Below are 13,691 nucleotides of genomic sequence, written 5' to 3'. Positions count from 1 at the left end.
CCACGGGACAGCTACACTGTCAGGGGCCTGCTGGCTTTTGCATCGGCCAGACCACACACTGGGACCAGTGCGCTCCAAATGCATGTTACTGGTGTAGGCAAAAGCAGTGCCTCCCCTAAAAAGCAGCTGAATCCCAGGAGATCCTGTCAGCAGCCACAGCCTGGATCCAGAATCCAGTCTGTTCCCCTCCCAAGGGCCCAAGTGTTGCTGCAGACATGGATGTGGCTCCTGTGACCCTGCTGCCCTGCAGTACCCGGGGCCTGGGCCAGAGCATCTGTTTTCCCGCGAGCCACACCACAGCTATGAAGGATCCCACTGCTTTCGGTTCATGCTGAGGTTGAGGCGTTGATGCCACAACATCCAGCTTGGGTCTAACTGCAAAGATCACATCTTGCCTCCTAGCATGACAACTGAGGATACAAGCGTGCTGTATCATGCTTGAGACCTGGGATGAGACTTACCTACCTGGGGCTTCATCTCCTCTCCCTCTTGGTTCTTGTAGCGTCTCTCTACCTTCCTCCAAGCTGTCTGTCCCTATCTGTGCTGGTGACTGGTTCCTAGACTGCCTGGGCTGCTGGGCCAAGGTGGAGCAGCAGTCCCTGTGCTTTGCTTGGGAGGCAGCAAAAACCAAGTTCATCAGCTGTGTCTGGTGATACACAAGGTTGGCAGACCCAGAAATCTGACCTATTTCTTCCCCTGTAAGAGCTCTAGCCCCAGGCTTGGGTTTACTGCAGAGGGACTATTGGCTGCAGTCCTCCCCACACCCTCAGACCTGCAAGGCCAAGAGCTTTTCACTGCTGAAAGGCTCGTGGTGCTGCACTCAGGGTGGAGCATGGCTATGCAGACCAGTTCTGTCCCACTAACAAGAGACCACTTGGACTAGGAAATTCCACTCCCAGGCAATACCAAAAACAGCTTTTACCTCCAAAGCTGGTGAACAGGCAACAAGACAAACTGTTAGCACAGGGCAGTATCTGCCCACAGTGTCCTTCAACAAACCCGCTGGGACATGGCTCTGTGCCTCAGTTTCCAGCCCTGCATAGGCAATTCGGTGGTAGCTGCAAGTCTAGGGCATGGAGACTTAGCACCTCACCTAAGTGCTGACAGGTCTCTCTAGGACTTGGGATTGAGCATCGTTTGGACCAGATGATACCAGTGTAGGTGCTGTTGGGGTCTAGCACTAGGCAATGTGCCCCTCACTGCTGGAAAGACCACAAAAGGTCTCAGCTGCCCTGCTGAGCTCAGGAGATGTGGGCTAGACTTCAGCCCTCATCTCATACTCCAGGACCCTTCTGCTTGTCCAATGCACCCTGCAACCAAGCCTTTCGGCCAGTGAAAGACTAAGTCAAGCAGCACATTTCTCTCTATTTGTATTTTCTGGTGTATTTTCAAGGTAGATTCAGCCCCTAACCACATCAGGAATGTGTAACCAGCTTAGGTCAAAGTTATGACTCTTCTGTACCTCTGCATTTGAAGGAAAGGTGCTTGACCAGAATGTGGTGTGTCTGCGGAGCTGGAGGCACGGAGAGCTGGGCTCTAAGAGTGTCCGAGAATATTGCAAGCATGCACTGTGGATTTCCCCTCGCTTTTACACTCCCTCTGGTTGGGACTGCACTGGCTGTGCCTGCAAAGGCAGGAAGGAGTTAAGGCCATAAAGTCTAGCAGAGTGAAGTGAGTGCTGAAGTCTGTGTCCTTTCACTGCTTCCATAAAAAACCCCTGAGCATGGGTCTGGGAAGCCGTGTGTCCTGCAGCAGCCCCAGGAGCGAGCAGGCAGAGATAAACAGCGCGACGGGGCCCGGGTGCAGGGCTGGGAGCATTCAGAACATTCCTGCCCTTCGCGTGCCTCGCGGCCGTGAGCGGGACGCAGGCAGGGGCGCCGCGGGCAGAACGAGCCGCGCAGCGATGTTCACCGTTAACATCTCGTCGTCCATGTCCTACAGGGGACAGCCAGCTGTGCCCCCCTCCAGACAGCAGCGAGGCTACAGAAGCAAATGTGGCCAGAGGTATGGTGCTGGGATGCTGCTTTGCCTGATCTGAGGCATCTGCAGGACAGGGAGAGGAGCAGCTCGGGGAGCCGGGAGGATCTCCGGCAGAGGCAGGCTGAGAGGGGCTGTGCAGGGGCAGTGCTGGGGCTGTCCGGATTTTTAGATCCCTCCCTAAACTCCTTGTATTTGCATTTCTGGGCAGTTAAAAGGCAGAGATGCCCTGCACTTGCAGGCAGATAAATGTGCTAGTTCCCTATCACTGCTGGTGGGTCCTGCTGGCATGGGACTGGGGCGAGGAGGCACCCACGCAGGGTGGTCAAAGAATAATTTAGGGGGAGGTTGTTAGGGCATGGGTGGTAAGAAGGCAGTGGTGAAGCTTATTTCCCTGGCACAGCCTTTCCCAGAGGAGCCCCAAGGGTGTGTATCCGACTGTCCCACTCCAGAGACAGCGGGACGCAGGGACTCCCAAGCTCCCAGTGCCCTGAGTTGGGTTCAGAGCTACAGCCGCTGCCAGACAGGCTGCCCCTCGCGCTGTGAGAGCACGAGGCCCGTCGGACTTGCTCCCTGGCAAGGGGCTGGTGCTCTCCAGCCGTGCAGAGGGTTGAAGAGCAAAGCCCGGGGGCTGGGAGCGAGGCTGGGACGTCTACAGGGACGGTGTCCTCAGCAGGGCTGTCCCCGCGTTGTAGGCCACAGGGGTGGTTGTGGCAGGCCCCCAGAGCTGCCCGCTCGTGAAGGATTCAGCCCCGCTGTGAGCAGGCAGGCGGAGATGTGCAGACTGCAGCCGCAGCCCTTTCTTCAGCATCGCTGAGCCCAGCCGGTGGGTTTAGCCCTGGTGATTTACACCCACCCACCCACCCCCAGTGCCTCCTCCAGCTCCCCCTGGCCATGCTGCCCCTGGGCCTGGGCCGGGCTGGGTGAGAAGGGCGCCAGCCCAGAAAGGGAGACCTTCCTGCAAGGCATCTTGCACTTGGTTCAGTCTATCTCTTGCTACTCCTGCTCCTTACACCGTCTGCAACTGTTCAGGTGACATTCAGCCCATCAGGACTCCCTCAAGGAGAAGGCAGGTCGGAGACTTTTCCCGAGGTGCTGGCATGCGTCCCCAGATGTAATTCTGCTGTCTGCCTCAGCAAAAGCATTAAAGTCTCCCCCAGGCCAGCCAGGGGAAGGCAGTGATGTTCAGGTCTGTCCTGTGGGGCTCGGGAAGGGTTTTTTCTTGCAATAGCTGCCTGGACGCACAGGCAGTAGTTGCCCGGCTGGTGACTTTCTTGTTGTCCGCTGAGGAAGACTCCTTCATTCCCCTGGGAGCACCTCCGTGCGCTATCGCACGCAGCCGAGGCTGTGCGCGGGGACCAGCCGCCCCCCGCTCGCCCCAGGCTCCTCTTCGCGCGCCGCCGCCGATATTTTAGGATCCGCTGAGGGTGCCCTCGAGCAGCGCCGAGCCCGAGGCTCTGGCTTCGCTCCTCGCGTGTCCCAGAGAGCTCCAGCTTCTCCCCGGCTGCCTCGAGACGGAGGAGGTTGCTGAGCGCCCCGGCGAGCGGTCAATCCCTGCGGTGCCTGCCGGACTCCCGGCGCTCGGCCCCGTCCCAGCCCGTCGCCGTCGCGTCCTCCGACGGTCGCCGCTGGCCCGGGCTGACAGACCGGCACCTTTATTTTTGTTTATATTTTTTTTATCCGTGCCCGTTCGAAGGCAGCGCTCGAGCTGGGGAGCTGCGGTAGCTCCCGCCGGACTCGTCCGCTCCCAGCCGAAAGCGGCCGCGGGATTTTTGCGATGCCGGGCAGTCCTTTCTGCCTTCGCCCGCCTATTGTTCGCGCTGCAACAGAATTAAGTCACCGTGAAAAAATGTCGAACTTGTAGCGTGCTGCCGTTGAGCCCCGCAGGGCCCGCGCCGAGCCCGGTTTGGACGGGTTTATTTACGGCGCCGGGGGAGCGAGCGGAGGCGGCGGCGGGACGGGGACGCCCGGGGAGCCTCAGCGCCCGCCGTCTCTGCCCTCCAGAGAGCCGCGCAAGATCGTGCTGCACAAGGGCTCCACCGGGCTGGGCTTCAACATCGTGGGCGGCGAGGACGGCGAGGGCATCTTCGTCTCCTTCATCCTGGCCGGCGGCCCGGCGGACCTCAGCGGCGAGCTGCGGCGCGGCGACCGCATCCTCTCGGTGAGCGGGGCGCGGGGGCGGCGCCGGGGGGGCGCGGGGCGGCGGCGGGGCCCGGGCCGGGGCCGCCCACGAGCCGCCGTGTGCCGCAGGTGAACGGCGTCAACCTCCGCAACGCCACGCACGAGCAGGCGGCGGCGGCGCTGAAGCGCGCGGGGCAGGCCGTGACCATCGTGGCGCAGTACCGGCCCGAAGGTAGGCCGCGGCGGCGGCGGCGGCGGCGGCGGCGGCGGCGGCGGCGGCGGCGGCGGCGGCGGCGGGGCGCGCGGGCGGGGCGGGGCGCCGCATGCAGATGAGGGAGGGGGCGGGGCTCCGAAGGCAGATGAGGGAGGGGGCGGGGCCCCGCGTGCAGATGAGGGAGGGGGCGGAGCCAAGCGTGTTGATAAGCGGGGCGGGAGGGCTCGGCCCCCTAGTGAAGGGGGCGGGGCTCCACATGCTGATGAGGGAGTGGGCGTGGCCCCGCGTGCAGATGAGGGAGGGGGCGGAGCCAAGCGTGTTGATAAGCGGGGCGGGAGGGCTCGGCCTGCTAGTAAAGGGGGCGGTGCCTCGCATGCTGATGAAGGGGGCGGGTCCCCGCGGGAGGCGCGGGCGCCGATTGGGCGGCGGCGGGCGGCGGGGGCGGGGCGGCGGCGTCCCGCCGGCGGTGCCTGCGCGGCTTTGTGTGCGGGCCGGGTGGCTGCGGGCTGCTGCCGGCGCCGCGCCGCCTCCGAGCGGGCTGCAGGTGAGCGCGGCGCGGGGGGCCGCTGCCGCCGCCGGGCCTGTCGCGACAGGCGCCGCGCTGTCGCCCACGTGGCGGCGGCGGCGGCGGCCCCGGGGGCGGGTGGAGGCCCCTGGGGGCCGGAGGGTGCCCCAGGCCGGGCCTCCGCGCCCGGGCCGCGCGGCGCCGCTCCCTCGGACCCGCCGGGAGCTGGGCTGGGAGGAGGCCGGGGGGGCCCGGGGCCCTCTTCGGGGGGGGGGGGCTGAGGCCTCGCCGTGGCCCTGGCTGGGGGTGGTCCTGGGACCTGGTTGTGGGGCCTCGCTGTGGGGTCTGTGGGGGGCCTGGTTGTGGGTTCCGCGGGCACTGGCTGTGGGGTCCTGGGACCTGGTTGTGGGGCCTTGCCGTGGGGTCCCTGGCTGTGCAGTTGTGGGGCCTTGCCGTGGGGTCCTGGGACCTGGTTGTGGAGTCATGGAGCCTCGCTGTGGGGTCTGCGGGGGGCCTGGTTGTGGGTCCCACAGGCACTGGCTGTGGGGTCCTGGGACCTGGTTGTGGGGCCTTGCTGTGGGGTCTCTGGCTGTGCAGTTGTGGGGCCTTGCCGTGGGGTCCTGGGACCTGGTTGTGGAGTCATGGAGCCTCGCTGTGGGGTCTGCGGGGGGCCTGGTTGTGGGTCCCACAGGCACTGGCTGTGGGGTCCTGGGACCTGGTTGTGGGGCCTTGCCATTGGGTCCTGGGACCTGGTTGTGGAGTCATGGAGCCTCGCTGTGGGGTCTTTGGGTGGCCTGGTTGTGGGTCCTACAGGCAATGGCTGTGGGGTCCTGGGACCTGGTTGTGGGGCCTCACCGTGGGGTCCCTGGGGGTTATGGCTGTGGGTCCCCCAGAGTGGCCTCACCACGAGGTCCCAGCCATGGGCTTTCCCACGGAGTCCCGGGGGCATTGCCGGGGGTCCCGAATCACACCTGGCAGCGCTGGCGGGTGCAGTGGCTGCCCCTCGTCCCCACGGGGTCTCTGGGTCTGGGGGAGAGGCTCACCCATGTGCTGGCTGCCGCGATGCTCGCTGGACCCCCGCGTGGGCCTGGGGCGGCCCTGGCCGTGGCAGGGAGAGCGGGACCGCGGCCCTGCAACGCCGCGGGGCGACGCGGGGAGCGCCGGTCCCACCGGCACCGTCCCACTGTCGTCACGCAGGGACTGAAATCCGGGGCACGAGCTTCTCCGGAGCTTGGGCGTCCGGGTCCGTAGTGTTTCTGCTCCTTGCTAGATACGGAGTTTAGGGATTCGGCCTCCCACCACCACGAGTCCCGTTTCCGCGCAGGAAAGCAGAGGCAACGCGGCTGGCACGGGAGAGTGCAGACGGAGGTGGTCCCGGCCAGGAGCTTGGGCAGAGGCGGTGGTCCCTGTGCTCCCAGTTTCCCTTCTGCTCAGCGGTGTGGACGGAGGGTCACTGGCATGGACCAGGGGTGGTATTTCATCACGTGCAGGACAGTTTTCCCTCTGAAAGTTGTCAGTTCAAGACCAGGGACCTCCAGGTGTGTGCTCTGAGGCAAGCCCCACGCAGTATCTTTGTCAGATGCATTACCATAACAACAGTGTTTAATTAACATTTGTCTTTCATTCACTTCCTAAAGGTGTTGGCTGCTAGTTGGCAGCGCCTGCATCAGGCTACGCGCGGGTTTTCGCCAAGGCGCCTTGTCCTACGTGTCCTGTTCCACCGCCCCTGAGGGCTGGGGACTTTGCCTGCCGCCGTGTGGAGGGAGGCCTTAGTTATCTGATGAAAAATTCCTTAAGGTCACGAGGCCTGAGCGTTGACCTGCCGGAAGGGATGCAAGCTGCTGCCGTGTCGCATCCGCGGGCCTCGTGCAGCCCGCTGGCAGGCAAAGGACCCAGGATCTCCAGGGGCCAGGATCTCTGCTGGCCACACGGAGGTCTGCGGTGGCCGCTTAGCTGGTAGTGCTGATGTATCAGAGCACAAACACTTCAGGGCTCAGGGGTACTAGAATTTGCCTCTCTCTGCTTATTTTTATGTCTTTCTCTTTTAACCACCCTTTATTGTGGCATCCTGGGAGAGGACCGTAGCTCCACCGTCTCCTCCTCCAAAGTATTTTTCCGTGTCGGCCCCCTGTTGTCGTGCCTGTAACAACTCTGGTTGTCTTTGCAAGGGCCAGTGTGTGGCCACCACGCGTCCTTCTGCTCTTCCTTGGACCTTTTCCATTCCTTCTGCTGCTCCCGTGCAGAGTGTTTTGTGGGAAGTGCCCTGCAGTTTGCTCGTCTTGGTGTTTCTCCTCCTCCGTCCCGTGCAGGACGGGAAGCGGAGGCCGGTTTGGGAGAAGGGCCGTTAGCGCCGCTCAGGGGTGTGCTCTGGGTGTGGTTTTTTGCCTTTTTTTTTTTTTTTTTTTTTTCCAGGAAGCAGTTAAAGTTCTTGTATTTCTGGCTCTGTTTGCCACTTGAGATTTGGCAAAGAAGCAAAGGAAGAGTGGACTGAGAGGTTTTTAAATGTCGGAGAGGGCAGATTGTTTTTAGACCCCTTCAGAGTCTGGCGGAGACGTCGGTGGGTCGCAGCTCGCGGCTTTCGCGTGTCAGGCGGTACGTCCCGCTGTGGCGGCTCCTGGCACGCGTGCGCGTTGACACGTAGCACGTGGGCAGCAGCCCTTCGGGGGGGCACGAAGACCTCGCCGGGCGCTTGAAGCTGCCGAGGCTTGAAGGCAGTGACGCCGGCGGAAGCACTTTGCGCGCTGTCTCCCTGCGAGCGAAACCTGCTTGCGCGAAAGGTGCCTGCAGACCTCTGCAGAGGGAACGGTCCACGAAGTGCCGATCTGGCTGCCGCAGGTCTGAGCCGAACCCCGAAAGCAGGATACAGCTGGCTGCTAACTGAAGCTTGCTAACGGGCACACACCCGAAGGGGCTCCGCGGGGTTAACCCGCGCTGGCGGACGCCTGCAGCTCGCTCGCGCGCGGCCTTTGTGCAGGGCGCCGGATGAACGCACGTGCGCTCCCTGCTCGCTCTCTGTCTAACAGCGTGAACGCCGCAGCTTTGCCGGAGTTTCTCGCTGCCCGCCTGAGCCCCGGCAGGCTCGGAAGCCTTCCCGGGGTCCGCTGGGGTGCACGCGCCCCTCCTGATTGAGGGGTGGAAAGGGTTGGAAGAGGAGTCACGGGTCTGTCTTTTCTCCCAGCACCTGTGCCATGTCCAGCTCCTCCTGCAGTTACGGCAAGCTTTCTTGGAGGGAAGCAAGCCGCTTCCGTGGGGCACCGCCTCTGAGCTGCGAGTTTGTAAGGTCCCTTCCCCTTAAACACCTCTGCCTAGGAACTTTGTCTGCTGTTGTCACAGCAGGGTGAGAGTAATTCCCCCTAATAAATCCCCGTGGAGCAAAGCCTTGGTACTCTCTACTCTAAAACACAAACGTTCGAGCGGTGGCTTTTTTCCAGAATTGGCTTCTGCAGGGGAATTGGAGTTTTTAGAAGCTGCGAAGCTTTCTTCGGCTTTGTGCTTCGCCTCCGCCCGTCCAAGCGCGCGGCGCCGCGCGCCCTGCGTTCGCGCTGCTTGTGGCCGGGACGCGTTCGTACTCTAACCCCGCGGTTCAAAGCCGCACGGAGTCGGGGCAATAAAATGCTTTGTTTAAGAGGAGAGATGGGATTGCCTGTAGGGTTTGCATGTGATGGGCACTGGGCTGCAAGTGGGAAAAGAATGAAGCTGTCTCCCTGCATTGAGCTTTGTGCGTGCTCAGGCATCGCTCCCCCGTCTCTGACGGCGCTTTCTCCCCGTGCGCTGTTTCCGCGTGTCCAGAAAGCGATTGTAGACTTCCTTCGTGCTGACATCTACGCTGCAAAGGGGCCTAGGAGGAATAAATGGCAGCTGCTTGGTCACAGGCGTGCTCGATGGATAGCCCTCGGGCCTCAGTGGGGAAAGCTGATTTGGTAACCAGATGTGCGCGAGGGAGGGGAGCCAGCTCGGAGCCGCGGGTCGCGCGCTGGGCGTGGAGCGGCCGCTCGCGGCGCGGGGCCGAGCTCTTCGCGGCCAGGCCCCCCCCCCCCGGCTCTCGGGCTTACCGTGCGTCGGTACGGGGACGTCCTCGGCCCAGAACGGGGACGGGCGATCCCGGCCCAGACCTAGCGGAGCCGGGCGGACCGCGGCCCGGGCGCCCGCTGGAGCGGGCGGGCGGTGAGCCCGCGGCCCGCCGCCGCGCTCCTCCCCGTGCACGGCGGCCGGTGCCCCTTGGGGCCGCTCCGTTACGGTCCGGCCGCGTTGCTGCCTGCTCGCTCCGTTTGCTGGGCTCAGTGAGCGCGGGAACGCGGGTTCTGCCGGGAAGCAAGCCCGGGGATCGCCGTGAGCATCGCTGGCCCGTGTGGAGTTGAAGCGAGTGCTTTGAGAAACACGCTGCGCTATCCTGCCCTCGGAGGCAGAGAGAGGAGCAGAGCGTGACCCTGCGGATATCTAACCCCGGGGCTTTGAAACCCGGGCAGCCCGGGGCTTTCTCCTGGAAGAACGTGGACCCTACGGCAGGGATGGGGGTGGGATTGCGCGGGCCCTCGAGGGGCCGTTTGGGCTTTGCGAGCTCGGGTGCGTGTCCCGGAGCACCTGCGTGTTGTCGGCGCTGGGGCAGCCCTGGAAGAGGAGCCGTCCCTGGAGCCTTATCGCCTTGCAAGGTGGCAATAACAAACCGCCTGCTCCTCCCTGTGCAAGGTCTCATGTTGCAGCTCCCTGCGGCAGGCCCGCAGCAGGGCACTTCACGCAGCAGTGGCTCTTGAAACAAGAGGCTCGTTCATCTGTTTCTGTATTTTTGGTCCTGATAAATGTGTCTTGAGCGTGTCCAGCACCTGAGTCCCGTGGGAGCACGCAGGGAGAGGGGAGCAGCGGGCAGGCTTTGCAGGCAGGAGCTCTGCTGTGCCGCAGGTCTCCTTCCAGGATGCGGAAGAAAGGTGGACACGAGCCAGCGAACAAAGACAGGAGTGTTGCTCGCTGGAGGTTATCTGCTGCGGGCCGCCTCGGAGCCCCCGGCGGCAGCTGAGCGCGCCCCGCGCTCGCTCCCGGGCTGCGCCCGGGCCCCCTCGGCCCCCCTGTGCTGGGGGAGAGGCTCCGGGTCAGCTCCCGGCTCTCTCCCCGGCTGGCACCTCTGTCCCCGTGCTCTGCCGCTCCAGTTCCCTCGCGTCCCGCCTCCGTGGCGCCGTGCCACCCTGCTCCTGCCTCTGCGCCGCTTTCCGCGTCCTTAGCGGAGGCTCTTTGCAAGCCGGTTGTTTTGCGCCCTGTCAGCAGCCTCCGGAGAGGCCGGGCCGTGGGAGGAGCGCTCCCGGCGCCGCGTTACTCACCGAGCTGGAGGAGCCCGGGCTCGGCCGGCTGCGCCGTGCTCGGAGCCCGGGTGGTGGAGGCCTCTCCGCCTGCTACACCTGGGCAAAGGGCGCCTGGAACTGCCCTCGGCCGCCTGTGCCCTCTCCCTCCGCCCCGCCGCCGCGATCCCGCGGTCTGAGCCTGCAGCTGGGCAGCGGCTCCTTGGGAAAGCCTTAGCGGGACAAGACTGCCCGGCACGGAGCAGACTGGATGCTGCTGACCAGCCCCCCGGGGGACAAAGCGAGACCAACCTGGCGTCCTCCCGTTCCCGACATCCAGCCCGGCTTGTGCTTCAATCGCACTGCCGAAGCTTTTGTTCCAGGTAACTTCTCCCGACCCCTCCGAGCTGTGAGGCTATCCCAGCAAAACTCAGGCAGCAGGGAAAGCCCCTTCCTGGGCAGGGTGGTGGCGTGCCGGAGCACCCAAGGGTTGCCCTCCCGGCAGCAGAGCGAGCTACACCAGTAAAACACCGGCTTTCTAATAAATACAGATGCTGGGCACAGGCATTCCCCCGCGCCACCGGGACGGCAGCCGTACGAGTAGGGAAGAGTGTTTTCCGTGCTCGCAGGATTTAAAAGGAGACGAGCTGTCAGCCCGGTCTGCGCCTCCGTACAAGCTGTCGTGCCGGGGTGGTTGCCCCGGGAAGGTTTGCACGTCTCGGAGCACGTGCGTCGGGCCGCGCACGGGGCAGACGTGCGGCCGAGGCGAGCGGCTCCTGGAGGAGGGACGTCCTCGAGGCGAGCGCGGCCGGCCGCTCGCGGGCGGGCTTTTTCTTTTTTTTTTCCATTTTGAGTTAAAATGCCACTTCTTGGCCCTTAAGTACAGAAGGGAGATCCTGAGGCGGGTCTGGCTGCGCAGATAAGCGCTGGATGGGCAGGAATGGATGGGCAGGCTTGCGCAGGGCCCGAAGCGGGAGATAAAGCAGCGAACGGGCTGTGGGGCAGCCTGCGGCGGGGCCCCCCCTGCTCGGGGGCTGCCGGGAGACGCGGTTTGGCAGGGAGCTCCTTATCTCGCGGAGGACTCGGTCTCCGGCGTGCTGGAGTCTTGCTGTTCGACCCTTTCACCGCTGACAAGGTCAGTCTGCGGCGAGGAGGAAACCGCCGCGGTGGAAAGCCCACAACGCCCGGGGGAGACCTCGCCCAAAGGGCAGAGAGCGTCGGCCGCGAGCTCCGAAACCGGAGCGCCTCGGGGGCCTCGCGACGGCCGGTGCCGAGGTTGCTGCCGCCCCGCTCCCTGGAGCCGGCGGCGCGCGCGTGCCGCGCGCCCTGCCTGCCGTGCTCCCGGGCCTCGGGGCTAGCTGGCACCCGGCGGCGAGGGGCTTGCCAAGGCAGCACCCTGCTGCTTGCTCGGGAGCTGCGGCGGGACGGAAACCGCCTTGGTGGTAACGTGTTGCTCGTGCCGCCACGAGAGCTGGCGGGGGCTTTCGCAACCGTTGGGAAAAGCAAAATATTTTCTAAGCCTGGGAAGGGCTTGGCAGCCCGCGGAGCGCCTGCTCGGCCGGAGCCGAGCTCTCCCGGGCGGGCGCGCGCGCGGCTCCGTCTGCATGTGTTTTCCCCCGGCAAAACGTGGCTCTGTTTGCCCGTCCGTCGCCGGAGCTGCCAGGCGGGTGCCGCGCTCGCCGGGCGAGCGCCCGCGTGCCGGGATCGCTGCCGCTCCGTCCTCCGGCTGCGCGGGAGCGAACCTTCCCCGCTCCGCTCTGGGCAAGCGGGAGCGGCGCCTCCACCCTCTGCTTTCCGACCTTCGCACCCCGCGCTGCGGGTCCCGCCGGCCGGCCGGCGAGGTGGGAGGAGCCGCCGCCGCCGGCCGCTTCCCTTCCCGCGTTCCCGCGGGCGGGCGTCGCGGCAGCCCGGAGGCTCTCGCGGCTCCTTCGGCGGGTTTCTGCCGCCCGCGAGCCGTGCGCTGCCCGCGGTGCCCGGGATGCAGGCGAGGAAAGGTGAATCCCCCCTTCCCTTCTAAAGCTGAGAGCGATGCCCGCCGCCGGGATGCGGTTTGCACCCCCGCGGGCCGGGGGCGCGGAGGCGGCTTTGGCTCCCGCGCCGGGGCCGAGCCGCGCGCGGGGCTCTCGCCTTGTCCGCGGCGCTGGCGGCTGAGTCACAGCGGTGGTGAGGTTCTCGGTGGGCAGGCTCCGGTTGCCTCTCTCGGTGCTCGCTGGACCTAACTGCAGCTTGCCCCTGCTCTGGGGGTGGTGGTGGCCTACGGGCAGCTCCTGGCTGCGCTGATGTCGTGTCTCTCCACAGAGTACAGCCGCTTTGAGTCAAAGATCCACGACTTGAGAGAGCAGATGATGAACAGCAGCATGAGCTCCGGCTCCGGCTCGCTCCGGACGAGCGAGAAGAGATCCCTCTACGTCCGGTAAGGCTCGTCTGCATCGCCTTGCTGCCCGTGTGCCCCCCGCGCTCGCTGTAGGCAGCCTGGGGCGGACGCGTGGCGGGAAGGACAGGGAACCCGCAGCTTCCCGCGGGGGGGAAACGCAGGGTGGGACGTTCCCGCCTGCGGGATGGGGCCGCTCGCGCTCGCCCTGCGCGCGCGCGGGGGCTGCGCCAGCCTTGGCTGCGGCAGGCAGGTGCTGGCACCAGCGCGCTTCCCAGGAGGTGTCCGTGGTTCCTGTGCGTGTGCCGGGCGGCGGGGATCCGGGAGGGAGGATGTGGCAGCACGGTCCTAGCGATGAGCAGCTCGGCCCTGGGTTCGGGCTCCCACACCAGCCTCGGCTGCGTCCTTGCACCTGTGCAGCATCCTTACGGATGGGTGGTTTTCGCCTTTGGAGGGCAAGTTTCCCTGCCAGCGGGGCAGGGGAAGGAAGTGTTACAAGTAAGGCAAAAGGCCAAAGGGTGTTGGAGGGAACAGTGATTTTTTTTTTTTTTCCTTTTTGCACCGCTTTTTCGCGGCCGAGTGCTTTGCATTTGAGTGCCTCTTGTCAAAGCTGCTGGGCCTGGGAAAGGGCTGGTTCCTCTGCGCAGAACTGGGCCGGGCTGCAGCCGTGCGGCTGGTTCCCAGGGTGAGCTGCGAGAGGCGCAGGAAACAAGCGGATCTGAGGGGGAAGATGCCAGGTGCTGACATGAGCAATTAGCTGAAGTTGGCAATTAGCGCCTGTCGCCACTGGGCAGTGCCACGCGCCCGTTCTGCACCCCGCAGGCCGTGGGACAGGCCGGGCCGGTGGGTCGTTTCCCCCGAGCAGAGCTCGGGAGCAGCCCTGAGACCTCCCCTTGCAGCGGCAGCGCCGTGCAGTGCTGCTTGCGCCCAGTTCGGCAGGGAGGGAGGCCCCGGAGCACGGCTGCGCGGGGGCTTCCTGCAGCCGGGGCCGCGCCGGCGTCTCGGGGCGGTGCGCAGGGCGCTCTCCGCTAACTGGCTTCTCTCCATCTCCTGCCCCGCTGCTCCTGCGGCAGGATCTGGCCGGAGGGGAGATGAGCTCTTAGGAAGATTATTGCTTTGATCCCGAGATGTGTTTTTGGCTCGGGGCCGGGCTCGGAGCAGGCGGGGGTTACGCAGCCGTTCAGCGCTGGCCCGGGAGCTCCTGCCGCTCGTGCGCCGTTGCAGCGCTGCGCCTGC

General features: G+C 65.1%; 1 protein-coding gene across 1 annotated transcript in view; it reads left to right on the top strand.

The window, feature by feature from the left end:
* Positions 1–13,691, top strand: part of DLG3 (discs large MAGUK scaffold protein 3) — a 64,911-nt gene that overhangs the window by 36,419 nt on the left and 14,801 nt on the right. The window contains exons 13-15 of the mRNA XM_062585032.1: positions 3,982–4,138; positions 4,228–4,330; positions 12,383–12,497. Of these exons, the coding sequence (XP_062441016.1) occupies positions 3,982–4,138; positions 4,228–4,330; positions 12,383–12,497 (375 nt within the window). The remainder of the gene's footprint in view (positions 1–3,981; positions 4,139–4,227; positions 4,331–12,382; positions 12,498–13,691) is intronic.

The sequence above is a fragment of the Rhea pennata genome, chromosome 11 (genome assembly GCF_028389875.1).
Source record: "Rhea pennata isolate bPtePen1 chromosome 11, bPtePen1.pri, whole genome shotgun sequence".
In the NCBI taxonomy this organism is placed as follows: Eukaryota; Metazoa; Chordata; class Aves; order Rheiformes; family Rheidae; genus Rhea; species Rhea pennata.
Note: the sequence above shows the minus strand (reverse complement) of the source record. Positions and strands in the feature narration are given on the sequence as shown.